At 35.5% G+C, this 24,758-nt stretch overlaps 1 protein-coding gene across 1 annotated transcript; it reads right to left on the reverse strand.

Annotated features, from left to right (window-relative positions):
• Positions 1 to 4,548: 4,548 nt before the first annotated feature.
• LOC103508846 (protein YIPF5) lies at positions 4,549 to 13,001 on the reverse strand. Its single transcript, XM_026823345.1, has 2 exons — positions 12,796 to 13,001; positions 4,549 to 5,080 (listed from the first exon to the last, which is right to left on the reverse strand). Exons 1-2 carry the CDS (start codon positions 12,921 to 12,923, stop codon positions 4,918 to 4,920), a joined length of 291 nt encoding a protein of 96 aa, XP_026679146.1. The 5' UTR covers positions 12,924 to 13,001; the 3' UTR covers positions 4,549 to 4,917.
• Positions 13,002 to 24,758: the final 11,757 nt, after the last annotated feature.

Consider the following 24,758-nt stretch of genomic DNA (forward strand, 5'->3'; position numbering starts at 1 on the left):
GTAAAACTTCAATGAGCACTGGAAAAGGCGTTTTCTGGAAAAGTCCTCTCTTTTTCATTGCACGTAGGTACTGACGGTGTTTTCTACTTGTCTGTATGCACAACGGCCTCGATCCAGCAACTCATGATTATTAAATATTATCAAGTAAGATGTTATTTGAGTTTGTAATACAGTTTCACTTGAATGTTCCCTAGTTGCTAAGTATACTTTTCATCCCTCACATTACAAGTGCCTTTACCTCCTGGCTAGGTAGTACCTTTATCTACTAGGTATGGGTACCCACCATCTTCACATCTACCTACTGACCTTATATTTACGAAGGTAGATAAATAACCAGGTGCCATTCTATCCAGTCCCGAATCCAGGACTTTATTGAGGGGGGGGGTGGACTAAGAGTCCAAAGAGTGAATGATCCAAATTTGAGGTGTCCGCCCCATAGTAAAGTAGCAAAAAATGAAGCTGAAGTACGGCCCTTATTCTACCTACAGAACATGTATGTATGATGATTTTCACTGTACTTCAGCACCCACACAACCACCTACCAAAGATTCTAGTAATGTAATAATAATATTATTACCTCAAAATATTGAAACTTAATAAGCCCTCTTGTGACAATGGAAATTCTTCAAGCCTCTTTAAGAAGGTCTTATTATAATTATCCATTATACGAGTATTGTACTTGTTTTGAAATCCAGCCTACATCAAATCCAAGAAGCACTCCTAGTTTAGGTACTAATTCCCTGAAATTTCTTAATATTTAGCTACTTAAGGAGTTCGCTGTCATACTCGGTTGAAAATGTTAGTATATGCTCTACCCTGTTTGCTGAGTACAAGATATTTATACATAATCATGTCTTGTGTTTATGAATTTAATGTAAGATGCAAAAAGTTTTCTAGGTAGGTATACCTATGTAGATTGCAACAAACTTTCTAACCAACGAGCACAAAATACATTACCTTGATAACCTTTCATAGTTTAATCACTCATTAGTGTTGAAAACTTGAAGATTACTCTCACTTCACTTAAGGAGTTCGCTGTCATACTCGGTTGAAAATGTTAGTATATGCTCTACCCTGTTTGCTGAGTACAAGATATTTATACATAATCATGTCTTGTGTTTATGAATTTAATGTAAGATGCAAAAAGTTTTCTAGGTAGGTATACCTATGTGCTCTACCCTGTTTGCTGAGTACAAGATATTTATACATAATCATGTCTTGTATTTATGAATTTAATGTAAAATGCAAAAAGTTTTCTAGGTAGGTATACCTATGTAGATTGCAACAAACTTTCTAACCAACGAGCACAAAATACATTACCTTGATAACCTTTCATAGTTTAATCACTCATTAGTGTTGAAAACTTGAAGATTACTCTCACTTCAAGTTCGTAAATTTTCTACTCTTGGCACATTCTCACCTATACCAAACGTTATGCCATATTGTCATCTTTATGCCATCAGTTTTGATAGAACTCTAATAATCTAATAAACATTTAGCTATTGTCGCTGTCTTTGTTTGATAGAAAACACGAAAAAGCATACACACATAAAAATATTTCAGCACTTTTATTATAGCACCCACTATCTCTATTGACTAGGTTAAATTTCTTTTGTTTATTGTCCTGACTTGAAACTTTTCTCTTCTTTTCCTCATCTTCGTTAAAGCGGCTTAGGGGAAAAACAAATAGGTTAACAAATATAAATAACATAGCGACATCGACAGTTGAAGGGGGAAAAATACATGATATTGGAGAAAAATATTATTACGTCACGAAATAAATGATGTAGTGAAAGAAGTCACTTTCAGTCACTAACTGACGAGAAATTTGCACTGATACTTTCTTGATTTCCTGTTTTCCATCGGAAAAACATACAAACATAATAAATATTTCAGCACTTTTATAGCACCCACTATCTCTATTGACTAGGTTAAATTTCTTTTGTTTATTGTCCTGACTTGAAACTTTTCTCTTCTTTTCCTCATCTTGAATATAAATAAAAACTATTGTCCTACAATGCGGGTCTCTTGTAAATGTGTAGAAGAATTGAAACACGGAATCTTAGTTTACTCAGCAGCGACCTAAAAGCTGAAACCATTGTAAGCTTCGATGATTTACTGTTCAAAGCTGTAATTACACAAACTACCTACTGTCTGTAGTGTTAAAGCGGCTTAGGGGAAAAACAAATAGGTAAACAAATTTAAATAACATAGCGACATCGACAGTTGAAGGGGGAAAAATACATGATATTGGAGAAAAATATTATTACGTCACGAAATAAATGATGAAGTGAAAGAAGCCACTTTCAGTCACTAACTGACGAGAAATTTGCACTGATACTTTCTTGATTTCCAGTTTTCCATCGGAAAAGCATACACACATAAAAATATTTCAGCACTTTTATTATAGCACCCACTATCTCTATTGACTAGGTTAAATTTCTTTTGTTTATTGTCCTGACTTGAAACTTTTCTCTTCTTTTCCTCATCTTCTCTATCCTTTCAGTGCTTTACTTATTTTCCTGTAAGTTTATTATTGTATTTTTTTTTCTTTCTCTTTGGTACAAAGTTTTTTTTTATAATAAAAAATGGAAATGAATGTTCCCCAACTTGAGAGGAATCAATGGAGTTCCCGCTGCCATAATTTAAACTTTTAAATAAAATAAGAACACGCTGGTGAATTTGGGTTCAGAGTTTTTTAAGCATTGAGAATATTGAGATGGTATTTGCATTTTCATCAAATATTCTGAATAGCGTGATGAGGTGTCTTCTGTGCAGGAGATTGCTTATTGATCACAAGCAGGGTTGCTATGTCGAAACAAAGAGAACGGTGTAACTTGTAATCTTCTTAGACCGGAGTTCAAACAATCCAAACATGTCTCGAATCTCTGGTACCTACATACGAGTAGATGTTGTGGCGCTCACAACAACACTCAACACAAATATAATCTTACATAGAAAAACGCAGGTTCTCGTTTCTCCACAATTTCCATCTCTGAATACTCTACCCTCGGTTATTCAAATGATACTTTAGCCTTTGGCGTCCTGGCAACTATCAAGCAAGAACGCTTTGCACGTTCCTGTGGAGATTAACTGGGATGATTGCAAGCATTAACAATAGAGTGACAATAGTTTCTAATTAGTGCTGGAGTACTTATAGTCTTAACGATAATTATGTAACGGAACATTGTAGTGTGAATGTGATGTAATTAGCTAATTCATTCAAAGATACATAGACAGTAGAAACAAAGATAAATAGATGAGACATGTTAAAGCGGCTTAGGGAAAAAACAAATAGGTAAACAAATTTAATAACATAGCGACATCGACAGTTGAAGGGGGAAAAAATACATGATATTGGAGAAAAATATTATTACGTCACGAAATAAATGATGAAGTGAAAGAAGCCACTTTCAGTCACTAACTGACGAGAAATTTGCACTGATACTTTCTTGATTTCCAGTTTTCCATCGGAAAAGCATACATAAATAACATAGCGACATCGACAGTTGAAGGGGAAAAAATACATGATATTGGAGAAAACTATTATTACGTCACGAAATAAATGATGTAGTGAAAGAAGCCACTTTCAGTCACTAACTGACGAGAAATTTGCACTGATACTTTCTTGATTTCCAGTTTTCCATCGGAAAAGCATACGGATTGAAAATGTAGAGATTTCTGAATTCTGAAAACGCTTGGAAAGGGTGAATACCTACTTTAGATATAGCTAGAAAATTATAAGATTAAATACTTTCACATCTTTCGATCTAGATCTAAGGTCTAGGGTAACCGAAAATTTAGAGTAATGTTCATCACAAATGTGCAGGTACATGAATAAGCACTGTTACTAACACACATAATATATTAGCTACTAGGCGTATTTGAATTTTACGTCATCAAATTTAACAGTAATGCAAAGGGTACTCCATGGAGAAAAAGGATATCTCACTGAGAAATAGACCTATACATAGTATTAATTTTATTGAAAAAAATAAGAAACCCGGTGTAACTTGTAATCTTCTTAGACCGGAGTTCAAACAATCCAAACATGTCTCGAATCTCTGGTACCTACATACGGGCGTGATGAGGTGTCTTCTGTGCAGGAGATTGCTTATTGATCACAAGCAGGGTTGCTATGTCCAAACAAAGAGAATGGTGTAACTTGTAATCTTCTTAGACCGGAGTTCAAACAATCCAAACATGTCTCAAATCTCTGGTACCTACATACGAGTAGATGTTGATCCGCCTTTGATTTTTACAATAATCTAAAAGTGGAGACATGGTGAAAAAGTAAACTTGATCCGCCTTTGATTTTTACAATAATCTAAAAGTGGAGACATGGTGAAAAAGTAAACCTCGTAGGTACATCAAATAGTTTCAAGAAGTTGTAATGATTAAAAAATGTGTCAAACTTAAATACCTAATACCTACACATACTCGTACCATACATGTGGACTAAGAGTCCAAAGAGTGAATGATCCAAATTTGAGGTGTCCGCCCCATAGTAAAGTAGCAAAAAATGAAGCTGAAGAAAAGTAAACCTCGTACATCAAATAGTTTCAAGAAGTTGTAATGATTAAAAAATGTGTCAAACTTAAATACCTAATACCTACACATACTCGTACCATACATTTAGCTATTTATAAAAAGACCTTAGAATAAGAAAAATAAATTTCTTCAAACAAAACACACTCAAGCACTAAAACTTACATTTATATACCAACCCACATTATAAGGAAAAAAAAAAATATTGTAAAATTATAAGGAAAAAAAAAATATTGTAAAATATATGGTTTAAGCAATCCAAAGGCTTTGCAATGAAATTCTTCAAGTCACAGAAATTTCCGAGGAATGATTCAAATGTTCAAGAGGTGACTACTGTGCTAGTCGTATTCCAGCCCTTTGGATCGAGATTTAGAATACTGTGATGAGAGCAAACACGGAGTAGAGAATGGCACAGGGATATGCCACCAGAGGCTGCTGATGAGACATGGCGAAGCAGGTCACCAACAGTTTGGATGCAGACATTGCACACCACAGAACAGTCAGGATCGTTAGGCTTAGGCCGACAGCTCCCCTGGAAATAGAAACAAAAGGGGTGAGTACAGTAGACATGGTCACAAACTAACCCATATTACAAAGATATTTTTGAAAGATCTTATTGTCACGAATAATATTTAGCAGTTGGTATTTTACTACTAAGTACTAACGGTACCGAACACAACAGCATAATGGAAAGGGAGAGATCAAAATTGCTAGATTGGACTCGGTAGTCCGTAGTCCAGTCTGTTTTCCACACTTTGGACGGACCCAACGGAGGCGGCACGCTTCCTTGACCTGAGGACGGCAGAGGAGGTCGATGTGTGATGCTAATACAACAACATGGATATAGGTACCAACGTATCAGAAGATGATGCATGAGCTCACTCAATATCTTTACTTCAATAACAACCATGATGTTGTCTACAAGTTCATCTCATATTCCGGAAGACGCATGCACGCGCACGCTTCCTTGACCTGAGGACGGCAGAGGAGGTCGATGTGTGATGCTAATACAACAACATGGATATAGGTACCAACGTATCAGAAGATGATGCATGACTGCATGAGCTCACTCAATATCTTTACTTCAATAACAACCATGATGTTGTCTACAAGTTCATCTCATATTCCGGAAGACGCATGCACGCCGTTAGGCTTAGGCCGACAGCTCCCCTGGAAATAGAAACAAAAGGGGTGAGTACAGTAGACATGGTCACCAACTAACCCAAATTACAAAGATATTTTTGAAAGATCTTATTGTCACGAATAATATTTAGCAGTTGGTATTTTACTACTAAGTACTAACCTGACGGTGTTTTCTACTTGTCTGTATGCACAACGACCTCGATCCAGCAACTCATGATTATTAAATATTATCAAGTAAGATGTTATTTGAGTTTGTAATACAGTTTCACTGAACGTTCCCTGGTTGCTAAGTATACTTTTCATCCCTCACATTACAAGTGCCTTTACCTCCTGGCTAGGTAGTACCTTTATCTAATAGGTATGGGTACCCACCATCTTCACATCTACCTACTGACCTTATATTTACGAAGGTAGATAAATAACCAGGTGCCATATTTGAGTTTGTAATTCACTTTTGAAAAACATGAAACACTTTGAAAAACTTCCAGTAAAACTTCAATGAGCACTGGAAAAGGCGTTTTCTGGAAAAGTCCTCTCTTTTTCATTGCACGTACTGACGGTGTTTTCTACTTGTCTGTATGCACAACGACCTCGATCCAGCAACTCATGATTATTAAATATTATCAAGTAAGATGTTATTTGAGTTTGTAATACAGTTTCACTGAACGTTCCCTGGTTGCTAAGTATACTTTTCATCCCTCACATTACAAGTGCCTTTACCTCCTGGCTAGGTAGTACCTTTATCTACTAGGTATGGGTACCCACCATCTTCACATCTACCTACTGACCTTATATTTACGAAGGTATGACCCAAAGCTACATTCTGAAACGAATGAAAATACAGCAATTGCCCTATCTGATAGGGAAATTGCAGAAATCTTATTGAACCTTCAGCTAAATATTTAGTTGCAGAGAATTCAAAAAACGGGTTCTCCTGTTTTTATCGAATTTTGGCTGAGCTTATCCTTTTGCCGAAAATTAAACACACAAGGGACTTATTTTCATTGATGACAAGGGGATAGTTTATGAAATTTCAAAATAATAAAGTTATGATGGAAGATAATAGAAAAGTCAAACAAAACCCCACCCTCTTCATTCAGAAGCTTGTGGTCTTTTGCTTGCTCTCCCTGGCTGAGCTTATCCTTTTGCCGAAAATTAAACACACAAGGGACTTATTTTCATTGATGACAAGGGGATAGTTTATGAAATTTCAAAATAATAAAGTTATGATGGAAGATAATAGAAAAGTCAAACAAAACCCCACCCTCTTCATTCAGAAGCTTGTGGTCTTTTGCTTGCTCTCCCTTCTTTCTTTCTCCATGTCTCTTCCTCTCAATCCCTGTCTTTCTTCACCCATATTCACTTGAAATTTGAATATAGCCAGAGACAACAATATTCATCTTCAGACCGTCATGACCACAAAGAATAATAACAGATATAGTGTGTGTATATGAAATACAAATGCATAACAGATCGCTTGAGTTTATCATGAAGACCAAAATTCTGCTGACTCAAGTTAAATCTAAATCTGCAGGATAAAATGCCAAGACCTTGGTCTTGGCAACCATCCCCATTATTAGAGCTACATGAAATTTCAAATGCCAGGATGACAAAATAAAAGGCGCGCAATGTCAATTCTGCATATATATAGGCACTTAACTTCATTTACTTATTTCTACTTATGGAATTATCCATCACTGTAACGTTCACATATGCATACAAAACCACAAGATATAGTGCCAATGCCAACCAAAGTGAATGTCATATTGAATATTGTTCTTATTGAACCACCAGTCATCACATAAATCTCTCACAAAAATAAGCCGAAAGCAATGCGGGATTTAGAAATTCTGTTTCCTTTCAAATACATAGCAGTCTTCAGTTTTTGGATTAAATAATGTAAACGTATCTATACTACATTTATACTCGTATAGCCTATCACTGCACAGGCAAGGAGACATACAGTATTCACAAGTGACAGGCACACTGCTGCCTTCCCCAAGCCAATAAAAATGGAGGAAAATCAGCAGAATAATATAAAATGTCATTTATTCAAAGTGAAAATTGAAATTCAACTTTTCCATTTCATTTGACGGCACCGTCTTTTATATTTCTTTTGCCTGTGTCATTTAGGTTCGTAGGGAAATCATCAGGTTATTTTCCATTCAAGGGAAAGTTTTTTCCAAAGATTTAGCAAAGGTCTCTCCTGCAGCTGGTTGTGGTAGACACATGTACGAGTACGTCAGGTTATATCTACATATTAACTACCCATGTAGAAGGAATAATAAGAATAGTTCTAATATAATATCTACATCTACGTAAATAGTCATTTAGTTGGAAGAAATCCATGTTGATGCATATAATTCTAGCCCTCGGAAAGAAAGAAGAAAACAGCAACTTACCAAAAGCAAGAATCCTCCAAATGCCAAGCAGAAGGTCAAAGGCCCTGCCATGTCTGGAGGGATTATCAGGAGAGGGATTTTTTCGAGGTAGGAATATGGAATGGAGTGGAGAGCAGTATGGTGGGGATGACATCGTGGGATATGACAGGGAAGAGAGGGATATTGTGTCCTCTGATGTGATGTAAAACGAAGGAAGGAGTAGACAGAACACATTCCATCCCTCCCGTCTCTCTTTTTTTCTGCCTCTCTCTTTACGTTAAAAGTTCCTCTTTGCTCTCTATTTTTCTTTTCAGCTCATATGGGAGGATATTATGACAAGTAAGTAGGTATTTTAACAGTCGCTGGCTGATAGTGGGGACCTTGTATACAGCGTGGATTTATGTTGTGTAACATTGTGCAGGATTTATTAGTTCCTTAATAACCCAGTCACACCCTCACACCCACACCCTCTATATCAGACCATTTCACACTTTTCTGTTTCCATGGCTCTGATTAGAATAATGTGAGATGCAGTGGGGGGTATTTTAAAAGAATTACAAGAACTTCTTTAAAAATAGAGATATGACCTTTGAGACTGTAATAATCAAACAATCTGTAGGAGCTGAATTCTATTCAGCTAAAGTTCGAAAATACCCATAGGAGATGGCAGTGACAATTTTGCTTGAAAAGATGGAAAGTGGGTTAAACTGTAGACGAACAATGTTACAATGTTCGAATTAAGAAAATATAAAGCATTCTTCAATATGGAAACTTTGGAAACTAGATAATATAGATTTTATAAGTAATACAGAAAATTATAAACATGTACGTGGGATATAACCTTTTGCACTACAAATTACTGCAACCAAGATCAATAAGTAATATTTTTCCATACTGTCCTCATTAAAAAAAAAAAAAAAACAAAAAAAAAACAAAAGAAACAAGTGGTACTTATACACCTTGTAAGTACTCAAGATGAAAGGGACTATTGAGTGGTGTAAGTTCACCCTGAAGAGATTGTGTCAAACGGTTCTCCCTACTTCGCCTCCTTTTCCCGATGGGTTTTTTGGAAATCTGCTTACTTTACCTCCTCACCCCAGAAGGTACAAAGGAAACATAATAAAAGTAATGGAAAAAGTAGAAGCAAAGAAACCAGAGGCGCAGTTCTGAAAAGAAAATGGGGATCTGGGAAAACCTTGAGTAGAGGGAAGGTGTCTCCATTTCATCCAGGTTGGATTAGACTTCGACAGTTAGATCCAAACCAAGTTGGGCCATTTATAAATAAAAGCAACAAAGTTAGATATATTGGGCTTCTTGAACATAATATTCACCAATCTAATTCATGTATATGAAGTGCATCTTTCAAGAAAATAAAAGCAACAAAGTTAGATATATTGGGCTTCTTGAACATAATATTCACCAATCTATTTCATGTATGAAGTGCAGCTTTCAAGCTTCGCCCAAGAATAGAAAGAGGCTCTTCCACTGCAAAGCTTTTGAAGAAGACAATAAAAAGTTTTGAGAAGAAGAGAAGAGAAAAGTTTGAGGGAATTCCGGCGTAATTGTAATAGCGTAAGGCCTAGGTAATAATGACCGGTTTAATGTTCAACCCAGAATCTTTCAAGCTCCGCCCAAGAATCGAAAGAGGCTCTTCCACTGCAAAGCTTTTGAAGAAGGCAATAAAAAGTTTTGAGAAGAAGAGAAGAGAAAAGTTTGAGGGAATTCCGGCGTAATTGTAATAGCGTAAGGCCTAGCCGCCTAGGTAATAATGACCGGTTTAATGTTCAACCCAGAATTACCCAAAGTCGTTTGAGGTGCGCTCGACCGACTTAAAATGATCAAAACTTTGAGTATTTCTTTAGAACAAGACTTAAACAGTTTACAGCATCGAATTCCCCTGGATTCCAGCAAGCCCATTCTATCCGTTCTTGAGTGGAATATTTTGAGTAGTAACTGAAAACATTACACATACACAAACTTTATCGCTCCTAGACAAACCGGTCTTGAGATAGCGTAGGGATCATACGTATACATAGGTATGCACTACATATGAAAGCATTTCTTTCTTTTCACAAACGCTGTCTGAAGAAAATGGTCAGATAATCGAATATATACAAATATATTTTATATCACATTGCAATACCGACAAATTTTCTAACTCGAAGTTGGAACCGAATTTCTCTTGTATTTGACATATTCTCTACAAACATAAACTTACCTGAGCGAAATTCAGTGTTAACCTAGATGTAAGCAAAAGTCATTATAAAATGAGGACATGATGAGAGGAATAGTCTAGGGGCCAATGTCGTGAAAGTTGATGCTGCCTTGTCAACCTCACACATCTAAGAAAAGTTCTGAACGTCAATCAATATTTTGTTTTTGTTTTGTTTTGTTTTTTTTTTGTTTTTTTTTTTGTTTTTTTTTTTTTTTTTTTTTTTTTTTTTTGTTTCTTTAGAACAAGACTTAAACACTTTACAGCATCGAATTCCCCTGGATTCCAGCAAGCCCATTCTATCCGTTCTTGAGTGGAATATTTTGAGTAGTGACTGAAAACATTACACATACACAAACTTTATCGCTCCTAGACAAACCGGTCTTGAGATAGCGTAGGGATCATACGCATACATAGGTATGATTTCATCCAGGTTGGATTAGACTTCTACAGTTAGATCCAAACCAAGTTGGGCCATTTACAAATAAAAGCAACAAAGTTAGATATATTGGGCTTCTTGAACATAATATTCACCAATCTAATTCATGTATATGAAGTGCAGCTTTCAAGCTTCGCCCAAGAATCGAAAGAGGCTCTTCCACTGCAAAGCTTTTGAAGAAGGCAATAAAAAGTTTTGAGAAGAGAAAAGTTTGAGGGAATTCCGGCGTAATTGTAATAGCGTAAGGCCTAGGTAATAATGACCGGTTTAATGTTCAACCCAGAATTACCCAAAGTCGTTGGAGGTGCGCTCGACCGACTTAAAATGATCAAAACTTTGAGTATTTCTTTAGAACAAGACTTAAACACTTTACAGCATCGAATTCCCCTGGATTCCAGCAAGCCCATTCTATCCGTTCTTGAGTGGAATACTTTGAGTAGTAACTGAAAACATTACACATACACAAACTTTATCGCTCCTAGACAAACCGGTCTTGAGATAGCGTAGGGATCATACGCATACATAGGTATGCACTATATATGAAAGCATTTCTTTCTTTTCACAAACGCTGTCTGAAGAAAATGGTCAGATAATCGAATATGTACAAATATATTTTATATCACATTGCAATACCGACAGATTTTCTAACTCGAAGTTGGAACCGAATTTCTCTTGTATTTGACATATTCTCTACAAACATAAACTTACCTGAGCGGAATTCAGTGTTGAAAATGGTCAGATAATCGAATATGTACAAATAGGTATATTTTATATCACATTGCAATACCGACAAATTTTCTAACTCGAAGTTGGAACCGAATTTCTCTTGTATTTGACATGTTCTCTACAAACATAAACTTACCTGAGCGGAATTCAGTGTTAACCTAGATGTAAGCAAAAGTCATTATAAAACGAGGACATGATATAGGAATAGTCTAGGGGCCAATGTCGTTCTGAACGTCAATCAATATATATATTTTTTTTTTATTATTATTATTTGTTTTTAGGCATAGAGTAAAGTCAAAAATGGTTAGGCTTGTCCAAATTTCCAATCTAATCCCTTAAGGCTTTATCCTAATCTTTCTTTATATTATAAGAACGAGATCCATTCACAGTTCACATTTCATAGTTCACACACTGATCGCTCTATCTCCAGAACCACAACACCTAGAAAGTCGCTGGCTGATAGTGGGAACCTTGTATACAGCGTGGATTTATGTTGTGTAACATTGTGCAGGATTTATTAGTTCCTTAATAACCCAGTCATACCCTCACACCCACACCCTCTATATCAGACCATTTCACACTTTTCTGTTTCCATGGCTCTGATTAGAATAATGTGAGATGCAGTGGGGGAAATCAAATCAAAGGTAACTCTCAATAATGAAATAAATACTTTATGAATAATCTAAATTAGGTATGTTAAGTAATCTACTTACTTATAGCTAGATGATTTTTATTATATAGATAAATTATTATGAGGATATTCACTCATTTATTGAGGTATTTCGCATATACATAGGCTCACAAAAACAATATGTATAGCTATTTGTTCCACGCAATAACCCAATACTGTCTCTTTCCCTCCCACTTTGGCTTTCAATGTTTGTATTGTGGTAGATTTTAGTCCAAAGTTCCTCGAACTGACAACGATTTTCAACTTACCCACTAAAACATACCTACGAAAGTATACTTACTGAAGGGAAAGAATAACATTGACTTCTAACTGATGAGTTCCAATAATAAAAAAAAGGTAAAAAAAAAATATGCTAATTCCAATGTTGGTAATATAGGGCGGAGAACAACCCCTTGCTCACATGTGTTGAACAAGCTATCCGAGTGCATGTGCTGGGGACATCTTTCCGGTGTATTGTAGAATTTGTATTTGTGGATAAAAAAAAAATCTCAGTACCTATTTAAATACCTACATTGGAGAGATACCCAATACTGTCTCATTCCCTCCCTCTTTGGCTTTCAATGTTTGTATTGGGGTAGATTTTAGTCCAAAGTTCCTCGAACTGACAAAGATTTTCAACTTACCCAATAAGACATACCTACGAAAGTATACTTACTGAAGGGAAAGAATAACGTTGACTCCTGCCAAAACCACCATGGGCAGAAGACAATACCCAAGTACTGACGTCACAGTGCTGATGGTCACATTGGGGGATGTAGCCATCAAGTAGAGCAGACCATACATGGCCAGGCAGCCAACCACACCGAACCCATAGATGTAGCTGAAGTGGACTTTTCCTGCCTGAAACAGAAAACAATATATTCCCAGACAAAGGAGAAAAATGTCCCACAAATTACCCAATTAAATAACTAAATCCAATATTTTCAAAATTGAACAATTTTTGAAAGATTTTTCTTCTTTTGTTCATTGTAAGATTTGTAGGAATTTGTACTTACCACGAGTACTTGTAGAATTGTTTTAGATCATTAAAATGACATCGTTACTATGGATCTGGGTAATGAGACTACGTCATGTCCCACTTTGATGAACTAAATAATAATAACTTATCTCTTTTACAATCACGAACAAAACAAAATGTTTAACAGAGAGAGACAAGAAGGGAAAGAGAGGGGGCTTTAATAAATAACATTTTATTACTGAAGTTGGTAAAACAAAATATTTACAAACGTTTATGAGATATTGAAAGTATCGAAAACACGGCGGAAGTCCTTCCTTTATTATAAACGCTCTAGTATTGTTTCAGAGTCGCATCACATGAGATAATGAAAAATGAGACGCTAGACAATGGAATTAAGGAATGGGACAGCAGAAAATGGAACTGGAATTTTGAAAATATGGGACATTGAAAAGGAACTGAGGAATAGAGAAAGAGGGACGTTTGAAAATTGAACGATGCCGATGGGATTGAAAACTGCGTGTTTCTCATAAAAATCTAGATTCTGGAAATCTAGAAGGATCTGCAATGAGATCAAAATCATATCCTGGAATTTTGAAAATATGGGACATTGAAAAGGAACTGAGGAATAGAGAAAGAGGGACGTTTGAAAATTGAACGCTGCCGATGGGATTGAAAACTGCGTGTTTCTCATAAAAATCTAGATTCTGGAAATCTAGAAGGATCTGCAATGAGATCAAAATCATATCCAAAATATTTCAATTTTTAGGAATCGATATCACACATTCTTTTCAAAAATTTAACATTCTTTTGAAGAATCTAAAGATTACATTGCAGATCCTATACAAACACAGAAGCTTACTAAAACAACCAGGGTCGCAGGGGTAGGGGGAAAGAAAAACACGAAAAAAATAAGCGTAGCGTAGTTTTCTGTGCTTTCTCTAGATTAGTCACTGTTTTTTATTCTTCTTCCACAATTCCATAGTGCACTCTTTCTGTGCTTTCTCTAGATTAGTCACTGTTTTTTATTCTTCTTCCACAATTCCATAGTGCACTCTTTTGTCATTGTGTACCAGAAGACATTTTTAGGAATCGATATCACACATTCTGTTCAAAAATTTAACATTCTTTTGAAGAATCTAAAGATTACATTACAGATCCTATACAAACACAGAAGCTTACTAAAACAACCAGGGTCGCAGGGGTAGGGGGAAAGAAAAACACGAAAAAAATAAGCGTAGCCATTAGGTACCTACTGCAGTAGTTATTTTTTTCGTGTTCATTTTTGACTTGAACTGTAGCCCTGCCGAACGCAATGTGTCTAGATTTAGGCTGTGCAGTCTGTGTACCTTGCGTTGTTCCAATTTTCCAAGTTCGGACCGTCTGTTCCTTCAATTTTCTCATGATGTCTTCAGAAAATTACATACATATCTATCAGATCTGGTTAAGACGAACAAATTCAACAGCTTCCAATTTTCAAATCTAATTAAAGGTCCTTTTGATCAACCATAAACCGCATCATAACATAACTTTCGGATTTTCCTATTGACTCCTACGAGGATAATACCTACCTACTTTCGGCGCTAGTTTAATTAAAAGAAGATCTAGAACTAGAGAAGACACAGAGAGAGAGATAGAGAGAGAGGAGAGAGAGAAGAAGAAGAGAGAGAGAAAAACAACTTTGGGAACTTGCGAGAATTCTAATAAAAAGCTTTAACCTAGTTGGAGGAAAAAAATTCAACGATGTTTACTTTTACGAGCATTAGCGCTAGTACACCTGGAATATTCGTGCCACTTAGCTATGGGTTATGACATTAGCGGGTTTTTTTCTTCCTATAAAAACAGCTCTTTCCATCTCGAAGGTATAAAACGGACCCAAAGCCAAAGCTGTGTCTTGAGTACTGAAAAAAGTAAGTACTTGTAGTAGCCATTAGGACTATTCATATTAATATTAACATTACTCTTAGTGGGGTCGGGAAAATCGATTACCCAGATGATCACCCATCCGAACACCAACCACGAGTAACGTTCCTTAACTTCGGTGATCCATTGGGATGTGGTGCATTCTCTCTCTCTCTCACTCTCTCTCCTATGTTCTCCTATATTTACTCAAGTGAAATGGAGTACACAATATTATGTTCTAATTATAGTGTGTTATATGTAGGTGTAGGTATCTCCTATATTTACTCAAGTGAAATGGAGTACACAATATTATGTTCTAATTATAGTGTGTTATATGTAGGTGTAGGTACGATGTTAGATGTAAGGGTAGGTACCGTGTTGTGTATGTTTACTTGTAATTACATCAAGTACAAAACAACTGTCTTGTCATCATAGAAAACCCTCTTGAAAACTCAAAACGAACGCCAAACATCATCGTGTTAAGTTGAGAGAGTGAGAGAGTCTCCTCGAAAGATGGAGTGTCCTGTTGGGATACTAGATGAAGAGACGTGTCATAAGGACATTTTGGATGGAGAACCTATTTTGGATTTAGATGGTTGTGTTGGGATACTAGATGAAGAGACGTGTCATAAGGACATTTTGGATGGAGAACCTATTTTGGATTTAGATGGTTTTTTTAACGACAAAAAAGATGGAGTGTCTTGTTGGGATACTAGATGAAGAGACGTGTCATAAGGACATTTTGGATGGAGAACCTATTTTGGATTTAGATGGTTTTTTACCGAGAAAATTGAATACAACTTGGTTTTATGTTTATGTTTTGGTTTTTCGTATTAAGTTGTAACATCAAATACAACTTGGTTTTCCTTTTACTAGATGAAGAGACGTGTCATAAGGACATTTTGGATGGAGAACCTATTTTGGATTTAGATGGTTTTTTTAACGAGAAAATTGAATACAACTTGGTTTTATGTTTATGTTTTGGTTTTTCGTATTAAGTTGTAACATCAAATACAACTTGGTTTTCCTTTTCGTAGACATAGAATAGGTATGACTAAGTATTGAGAACCAAGTCATTATTTGAGTTTGTAATTCACTCAAAATTGAATACAACTTGGTTTTATGTTTATGTTTTGGTTTTTCGTATTAAGTTGTACCATCAAATACAACTTGGTTTTCCTTTTCGTAGACATACCTAGAATAGGTATGACTAAGTATTGAGAATCAAGTCATTATTTGAGTTTGTAATTCACTTTTGAAAAACATGAAACACTTTGAAAAACTTCCAGTAAAACTTCAATGAGCACTGGAAAAGGCGTTTTCTGGAAAAGTCCTCTCTTTTTCATTGCACGTAGGTACTGACGGTGTTTTCTACTTGTCTGTATGCACAACGGCCTCGATCCAGCAACTCATGATTATTAAATATTATCAAGTAAGATGTTATTTGAGTTTGTAATACAGTTTCACTTGAATGTTCCCTAGTTGCTAAGTATACTTTTCATCCCTCACATTACAAGTGCCTTTACCTCCTGGCTAGGTAGACAAATAAAAAACGTCTTTTTCGCAGAAAATGGACCCCAAAATGCACTGAAGAACATTGAGAAAAACGAAATTTTCCCATAAAATTTATTTTCAATCCTTGGCTCCCCAACCAAAGAAAATGGTGGGTGTAAGGGGAGAGGCAGAAGGGTAGTGATAACATTGTGGAAATACTGTATGCTATACTTATCTGCTTCTAACCGAAAATACATGGTTCTTGGCGCAAGTACTGCGATGTCATCAGTAATTTTCTTACCACTTTATCTTTTCTCCTTCTCTAGCAGGATTTTTCTCTTATTTTTTTATCCTCTCTTCACCTCCGCAATCTCTTCATTCGGAGAAAAAAAATAATAATTTCCAAAATTGAGTGGAGCTTCTTTTGTATTTTATCGAAAAAAGTGAACTACTTTCGTGAAATTTAAATAAAGCTTTTAAATGGCTTTTTAATTATTCTAAAAAATTGTAATAACTCTGTCCTCCCCTGTATGCTATACTTATCTGCTTCTAACCGAAAAAACATGGTTCTTGGCGCAAGTACTGCGATGTCATCAGTAATTTTCTTACCACTTTATCTTTTCTCCTTCTCTAGCAGGATTTTTCTCTTTCCATCCGCTGTTTCTGTGTCAACTTTTTCATCATATTTTTCCATTTTACTTTCCTCAACTAGGTTGAAGCGTTGAAGGTAAACTCAAATCTACACAAATATTTAAAACAGGATCGATTTCCTCAACTACTACAATTATTTCCTTTTTTCCATTTTACTTTTCACAACTAGGTTGAAGCGTTGAAGGTAAACTCAAATCTACACAAATATTTAAAACAGGATCGATTTCCTCAACTACTACAATATTATTTCCTCAAAAGTTCAATATTTTCTTTTCCAGGTGTTTACCTCGTTAAATGTTTTCCAAATTTTCATGTCTTGTGATTCCATATTCCATCTTCCAACTCCACCATTAGTTGTATAATAATTTCAAGATTTATTTATTTTTATTGCAATTCAAATAAAACATCAGACTAAATTGTATTATATTTCGTTCGTAATATTGAAACATTTGTTTTATTATTGCTCGTACTGGAAGAGCTTTCGAGATTTCGCATATTATTTTTTTTTTTATTGCAGAGTTGGAATAAACTCATCCAAAAGTGCATTATTCTATGAACTAGTATATGATGCAGCATTGTAAAAAACTATGCTACGTGAATTCCTCGGGGAAAATGAAACGTACCGACCTACGCCATTATTGGAGAATTTAGGTTAGCTGCTACATTATAACTATCATTATTTATTTATAACACATTGACGATGAAAGATTATTCCATTTAATTCGATTCCCAATTTTTTATTGCAGAGTTGGAATAAACTCATCCAAAAGTGCAGTATTCTATGAACTAGTATGATGCAGCATTGTAAAAAACTATGCTACGTGAATTCCTCGGGGAAAATAAAAAGTACCGACCTACGCCATTATTTGACAATTTAGGTTAGCTGCTACATTATAACTATCATTATTTATTTATAACACATTGACGATGAAAGATTATTCCATTTAATTCGATTCCCCGAATTTAAGTTAGCTGCTACATTATAACTATCATTATTTATTTATAACACATTGACGATGAAAGATTATTCCATTTAATTCGATTCCCCAAGATAAAATGTCGAAAATTTCCCGGAAAAATATACGATCTTTTGAACGAAGAAAGAGATTTTAAAGCTCTCCAGCAAGACAAAGAAAATATTGAACAAGCAAGACCTGTAGCTAATATAAAACATCATTATCACAAGACAAGACTTCAATAAAATTCTGGGAATAAAATAACCTTTTGTTTCAATATAATTATGTAGATCGATGAATAAGTCAGATTCATAACGTTACCAGTACATCTAATTATTTCTCTTTTGATAATCTATAAATCGATGAACAGATATTGGATATTCGCTTTCGAATTTGTGCAGGGCCTAAAAGGTTTTCCCGTTTGAATTTGAAGAGAAGAACAAAAAGAGAAGACTTCAATAAAATTCTGGGAATAAAATAACTTTTGTTTCAATATAATTATGTAGATCGATGTATAAGACAGATTCATAACGTTACCGGTACATCTAATTATTTCTCTTTTGATAATCTGTAAATCGATGAACAGATATTGGATATTCGCTTTCGAATTTGTGCAGGGCCTAAAAGGTTTTCCCGTTTGAATTTGAAGAGAAGAACAAACAATTTTTACACAAGTAGGTTTTTTTTTTAGAAAGAAAAAAAAAGCTTCCCGAAACAATTAGGTAAATTGCATTGAATACAGAAAACTACATGGTTCAGCAGACATTCCAGCCAAGTCTCCCCTCCTCGATAAATTATAACAAAACAAGAAGAAAATATAAAACGCAAAGCTCTAAATTCAATTTAATATCCCTGGAAATTTGGGAAATCATCATTAAGATACCTCTTCTTATCCCTTTTCCTCGGGAATATTGATTTCTATCAGTTTCATTAAGCCTTTAATGCAACTTGAGAGGTTATATGGACCCTCCTCTGCCTCGATAAATTATAACAAAACAAGAAGAAAATATAAAACGCAAAGCTCTAAATTCAATTTAATATCCCTGGAAATTTGGGAAATCATCATTAAGATACCTCTTATCCCTTTTCCTCGGGAATATTGATTTCTATCAGTTTCATTAAGCCTTTAATGCAACTTGAGAGGTTATATGGACCCTCCTCTGTATTGTTCTCAAGAGAAATACGTAGGTATACCTACGTAACGTGGGAACTATGAATTACTCGGATTTCCACGGAGACTCGATAAAAACGCACCTACATATATGTACGTGTTCAAAACGGTCTAAAGCTAAAGCGATCGAAAATTGAACTCGGATTTCCACGGAGACTCGATAAAAACGTACCTACATATATGTACGTGTTCAAAACGGTCTAAAGCTAAAGCGATCGAAAATTGAGAACGTAATCGAGCAAGGTGAAAAACATAGACACACAAGGGTTAGTTCTTGATAACCACAATTTTCTTCCTTTCTTTCGTTCATTTTTACATTCTTTTCATTTTTCCTTCTCCCATGCTTCTTCATCCTGCAAGAATTCCTCGTCCATAACAAGATTGCGTCGAGACTGTGTGCAGGAAGGAAATAAAGCTCAGACAAGATCGATGAGTCCACAATTTTCTTCCTTTCTTTCGTTCATTTTTACATTCTTTTCATTTTTCCTTCTCCCATGCTCCTTCATCCTGCAAGAATTCCTCGTCCATAACAAGATTGCGTCGAGACTGTGTGCAGGAAGGAAATAAAGCTCAGACAAGATCGATGAGTGGAATATTGATTTCTATCAGTTTCAAGCCTTTAATGCAACTTGAGAGGTTATATGGACCCTCCTCTGTATTGTTCTCAAGAGAAATACGTAGGTATACCTACGTAACTATGAATTTCTCGGATTTCCACGGAGACTCGATAAAAACGCACCTACATATATGTACGTGTTCAAAACGGTCTAAAGCTAAAGCGATCGAAAATTGAAGAACTCCCTTCGGAGAAACAGGTTTTCTCCTTTTTTAGAGTTTTTTGCTGCATTATTTTCTTATACCTTTGGAATGTACCTTCTCCCTGATTAATTTAAAGCTAGATACATACGAGTATATGTATAGTTTTATTGATTTTATCTTAACTCCCTTTTTGTATCTACATACGAGTATGCCAGCACAGTAGATTGGTAATATTACTGTTTTATTGATTCTATCTTAACTCCCTTTTTATATCTACATACGAGTATACCAGCACAGTAGATTGGTAATATTACTGTCCGACTTTTCTTTGTGAGTTTCACAGATAACTATACAGTTTAATGTTTCAATAAACATCTAACGGCTAACCTAACATAAGAATATTAGTAGGAGTGGCATAACGTGACCTTACCCAGGTAGGTTTGGAAGAGTTGGTGTTTCAAAAGGCACAGATTAAGTGTTGAGAAGTGGATTTACCATTTCCCATTTCAAAGTAATGTGAGGTAATGGGTTTGAAGAGCAGTTTAATGTTTCAATAAACATCTAACGGCTAACCTAACATAAGAATATTAGTAGGAGTGGCATAACGTGGAAAGGTAGTATGTTAGTACCTATAATTAAATAAATTTAATTCGAGACTACCTCTATCCTGAGTAACATGTTAAGGAAATTTTACATCAGCAAAAAAGTCGGTGCCTGACCATGGTATAGCCGCTGCTACACTAATACTATAAACGTGTACCTACTTATAATTTGAATTTCACATTGTCCTAATTAACATTGCATTGTTAAGGGAATTTTGCTAAAAATTACAAAGGAACAAAAACTTTTCCCCACCCCCCTTCCTCCTAGTTATTCCGAGTATAATGAAATGGGGCTCTTTTTTCTGTAATTTCAAGGCGAAACTTCAAATTTTCATTGTCTTACCTTTTTATTTCATGAATTTTAATCAGCCTTTTCATATTCTTTCTTTTTATATACTTTCCTTGTTTCACTTTATTTCCTTTTTCTTTATGTGAAATTAACTTGAACGGCTGTGAACTCTGTGAGGTTCTCGGGTAGGTTGGTAGGTTCATGAGCAAAGTTATGATTTCTTTCACCGGGCGTCAGTCATGATGTCATGAAGTTATCTTTTCTTGAACTTAAAATGTTCTCTTTCTTTAGATTTTGTATGAACAATGAACATACATATGTACATAAACCCATCCCTGCTAAAAAGAAAATAAAATTATCAAGTGTGCTACACTTATAAGAATAAATTGTAAACGCTGGTATCACAATGATATAAAATACTTTCCTGTAATCTAGTTCTAGATCTGTCACACTGAACGACACTATATTTACTGCCAAAAACACTTTCCAAACAAGGATGCAACTCACCTATCTCAACGTTTGGTTGAGATAGGTGCTGTGGTTGGCGGTATTTTGACCGTTTTTTGGCGGTTTTCAGCTTTACCGACTAAACGGTTAGAGATGTTGTAAAAGTTTGGCTATAAGAACAAGACCACCTAAATTAAGCATCATTCAATAGGATGAGGAAAGTCGTGTGATGTTCACACCAGATTTTTACCTTCATATTTTTATGTACCTACCCTTTTTTGTGAGTTCGCTTTTTATTTTCCATCTGGTCTCCCTCTTGTTTTTCCCTTTTAGAGGGTCTACAACCACCTAAAATAAGCATCATTCAATAGGATGAGGAAAGTCGTGTGATGTTCACACCAGATTTTTACCTCCACATTTTTATGTACCTACCCTTTTTTGTGAGTTCGCTTTTTATTTTCCATCTGGTCTCCCTCTTGTTTTTCCCTTTTAGAGGGTCTACAAATCAATGTGGGTGTTCTTTTCATTGCTAGCTCTCTTTTTAAAACTGCAGTTTTGGCATTCCATTTTTTATTTGACGACAGGCAAGAATAGTTTGGACTTGAAGTTTGGAAATTTTCAAGAGATTTCCTGCTCTTCAAACCCATTACCTCACATTACTTTGAAATGGGAAATGGTAAATCCACTTCTCAACACTTAATCTGTGCCTTTTGAAACACCAACTCTTCGGTTTCCTGCTCTTTCAACCCATTACCTCACATTACTTTGAAATGGGAAATGGTAAATCCACTTCTCAACACTTAATCTGTGCCTTTTGAAACACCAACTCTTCTGTTTCCTGCTCTTTCAACCCATTACCTCACATTACTTTGAAATGGGAAATGGTAAATCCACTTCTCAACACTAAATCTGTGCCTTTTGAAACACCAACTCTTCCAAACCTACCTGGATAAAGTCACGTTATGGCACTCCTACCTCCTACTAATATTCTTATGTTAGGTTAGCCGTTAGATCACTTTCCAAAGCATAAACACTTCTTTCTCAGCAGAAAAGTACAAAGCTAAGCAGAAAAGTACGTTTTCATTGTTTACTTTATTTTCTATATATTTTATGTCACTTGATATAAATCAAGCAGTTTCCTAGCTGGAAGCTTTGGTCGGAACTATTAAGAAGGGAAAGAAAAGGAAGAGTAAAACAAGAAGAAAAACAATAAACAAAATGCAGACAATGACATAACTTACGAGTTGATATCATTTTCTTATTGGAATGCGCGTCAGACCGATTAACCTTCAAAAATAGGGTTTATTCACCCCCTGATTTGTGTCGTGGGTCGTGGGAGGTCTGTATAATATATATACCTACCATAGTATTAAGGACATAGGTATTTAGTACCGTTCCTTTTACTAACCTCAATATTCCTGAGAGCTTTTATTAATGAAAGAATTGTTATTATCTCAAAAATCAAAAGTCTCAAAGAATTGGTCATGCCGATAATCCTGCTGAGGTTCAATAAGGAAAACATCATTTACAGCTTAAATTTGTTGTTTCTGATTGCTTCCAAATAGAGCTTTCTATCAGGAAATACATGAACAAGATATTTAATAACAGAGATGAAGATGGGAGGTAAGAAGGTTATGAGATGAGAACAATTGTGGAAGAGGAAGTCAGTCGAGTGTTATAAAGTTATCTAAATTTTGGGTGTTTTGGGTGCCTATGGGTTATTTTGGGCCGAAATTACTGAATTAAATGTAAAATTTATTTCAATGATTTCGGTGTAATCTTGGATATTATAGGTAAAAGTATATCAAGAGACTTATAAGTACAAAAGAGAGAGTGAGAGACAGAAATATAGCTAGATAAAGGGAGGAAAGGAGAAAGGAGTAAACAACATCTGGGTTAATAGCACAAGTGGAAGAAATAATTTGTTGTTTCTGATTGCTTCCCAATAAAGCTTTCTATCAGGCAATACATGAACTAGATATTTAATAACATAGAGATGAAGATGGGAGGTAAGAAGGTTATGAGATGAGAACAATAGTGGAAGAGGAAGTCAGTCGAGTGTTATAAAGTTCTCTAAATTTTGGGTGTTTTGGTTGCCTATTGGGTTATTTTGGGCCGACATTACTGAATTAAATTTAAAATTTATTTCAATGATTTCGGTGTAATCTTGGATATTATAAGTAAAAGTATATCAAGAGACTTATAAGTACAAAAGAGAGAGTGAGAGACAGAAATATAGCTAGATAAAGGGAGGAAAGGAGAAAGGAGCTTCCAGTCCAGCCCTGCTAGTTTTGAATAGGTATTTAAAGTTGCTGCTGTCAACCTTGATAAAGTTCCTGGTTTCCATGTGGTGGGTACTTCTATAAAGTATAACGTAGATAGTTGAATATGTACTTGAAATTCAATCTAGCCCTTACTGAAAGTTTTCCACGAACCTAAACCTGCACTTTCTATTCACAATTCCACACACATAAAACTCTGATTAGAGATAAATCCTAGAGAGGGTAGAGAAAGAGAAAAGGGGAGGAGAGAGAAAGAGGGAGGGAGAGAGAGAGAGAGAGAGAGAGAGAGAGAGAGAGAGGAAAAAAAATCAGAAAACCGAGTTGGGACATCTATTTAATGAAAACTAGAGTGTATCGAATACGACATGTAGGGAAAAAAACTTTAACACGAGAGAGAAAGAGGGAGGGAGAGAGAGAGGAAAAAAAAAATCAGAAAACCGAGTTGGGACATCTATTTAATGAAAACTAGAGTGTATCGAATACGACATGTAGGGAAAAAAACTTTAACAAAACTTTTAAGGGGAAAAAAGTTTTTTGGACCAAATACTCGGCACTGGTGTGAAGTTAGCGATGAAACTTGACCAAAAGCCAGGACGTGAACCCATGTAGTAACTAGAGAGGGTTGTGGAACAAGGTGGGGTAACGGTACAGTACCCACGTGCGTGTAAAGTACCATCTTCAAATGGCATTTACATCGATACAAAGAGAAATCAGGAAGAGGTAATGAAGGAACTCGAAAACCACGAGAGAGAAATCAAGTCTTCATAATCATTGAAATTGTTGCAGTCCAAATGAATACCTAATTCTCCCCATGATTCCCATGAACCATGGTAGGCAAAAGCAAACGTCCAAAATGGCAGCGGCAATAAAAGTAAATTACGTCTTGAATCACAGAAATCTTTCTATTTAATCTTCTCATTCCAATCTGTTTCAGTGTTTCCCCCAACTGAAAACTGGGTAATCAAAATCTATAGCACCAGCGGAAGAGGAACCATGGTAGGCAAAAGCAAACGTCCAAAATGGCAGCGGCAATAAAAGTAAATTACGTCTTGAATCACAGAAATCTTCCTATTTAATCTTCTCATTCCAATCTGTTTCAGTGTTTCCCCC

Source organism: Diaphorina citri, unplaced genomic scaffold (genome assembly GCF_000475195.1).
Source record: "Diaphorina citri unplaced genomic scaffold, Diaci psyllid genome assembly version 1.1 scaffold439, whole genome shotgun sequence".
Taxonomy (NCBI): domain Eukaryota; kingdom Metazoa; phylum Arthropoda; class Insecta; order Hemiptera; family Psyllidae; genus Diaphorina; species Diaphorina citri.

Coding starts and splice junctions, on each gene's coding strand:
- LOC103508846 (XM_026823345.1), bottom strand. CDS start 12,923: ATGTATGGTCTGCTCTACTTGATGGCTACATCCCCCAATGTGACCATC. Junction 5,081..12,795: donor AACGTTATTCTTTCCCTTCA/GTAAGTATACTT, acceptor TTCTATTTCCAG/GGGAGCTGTCGGCCTAAGCC.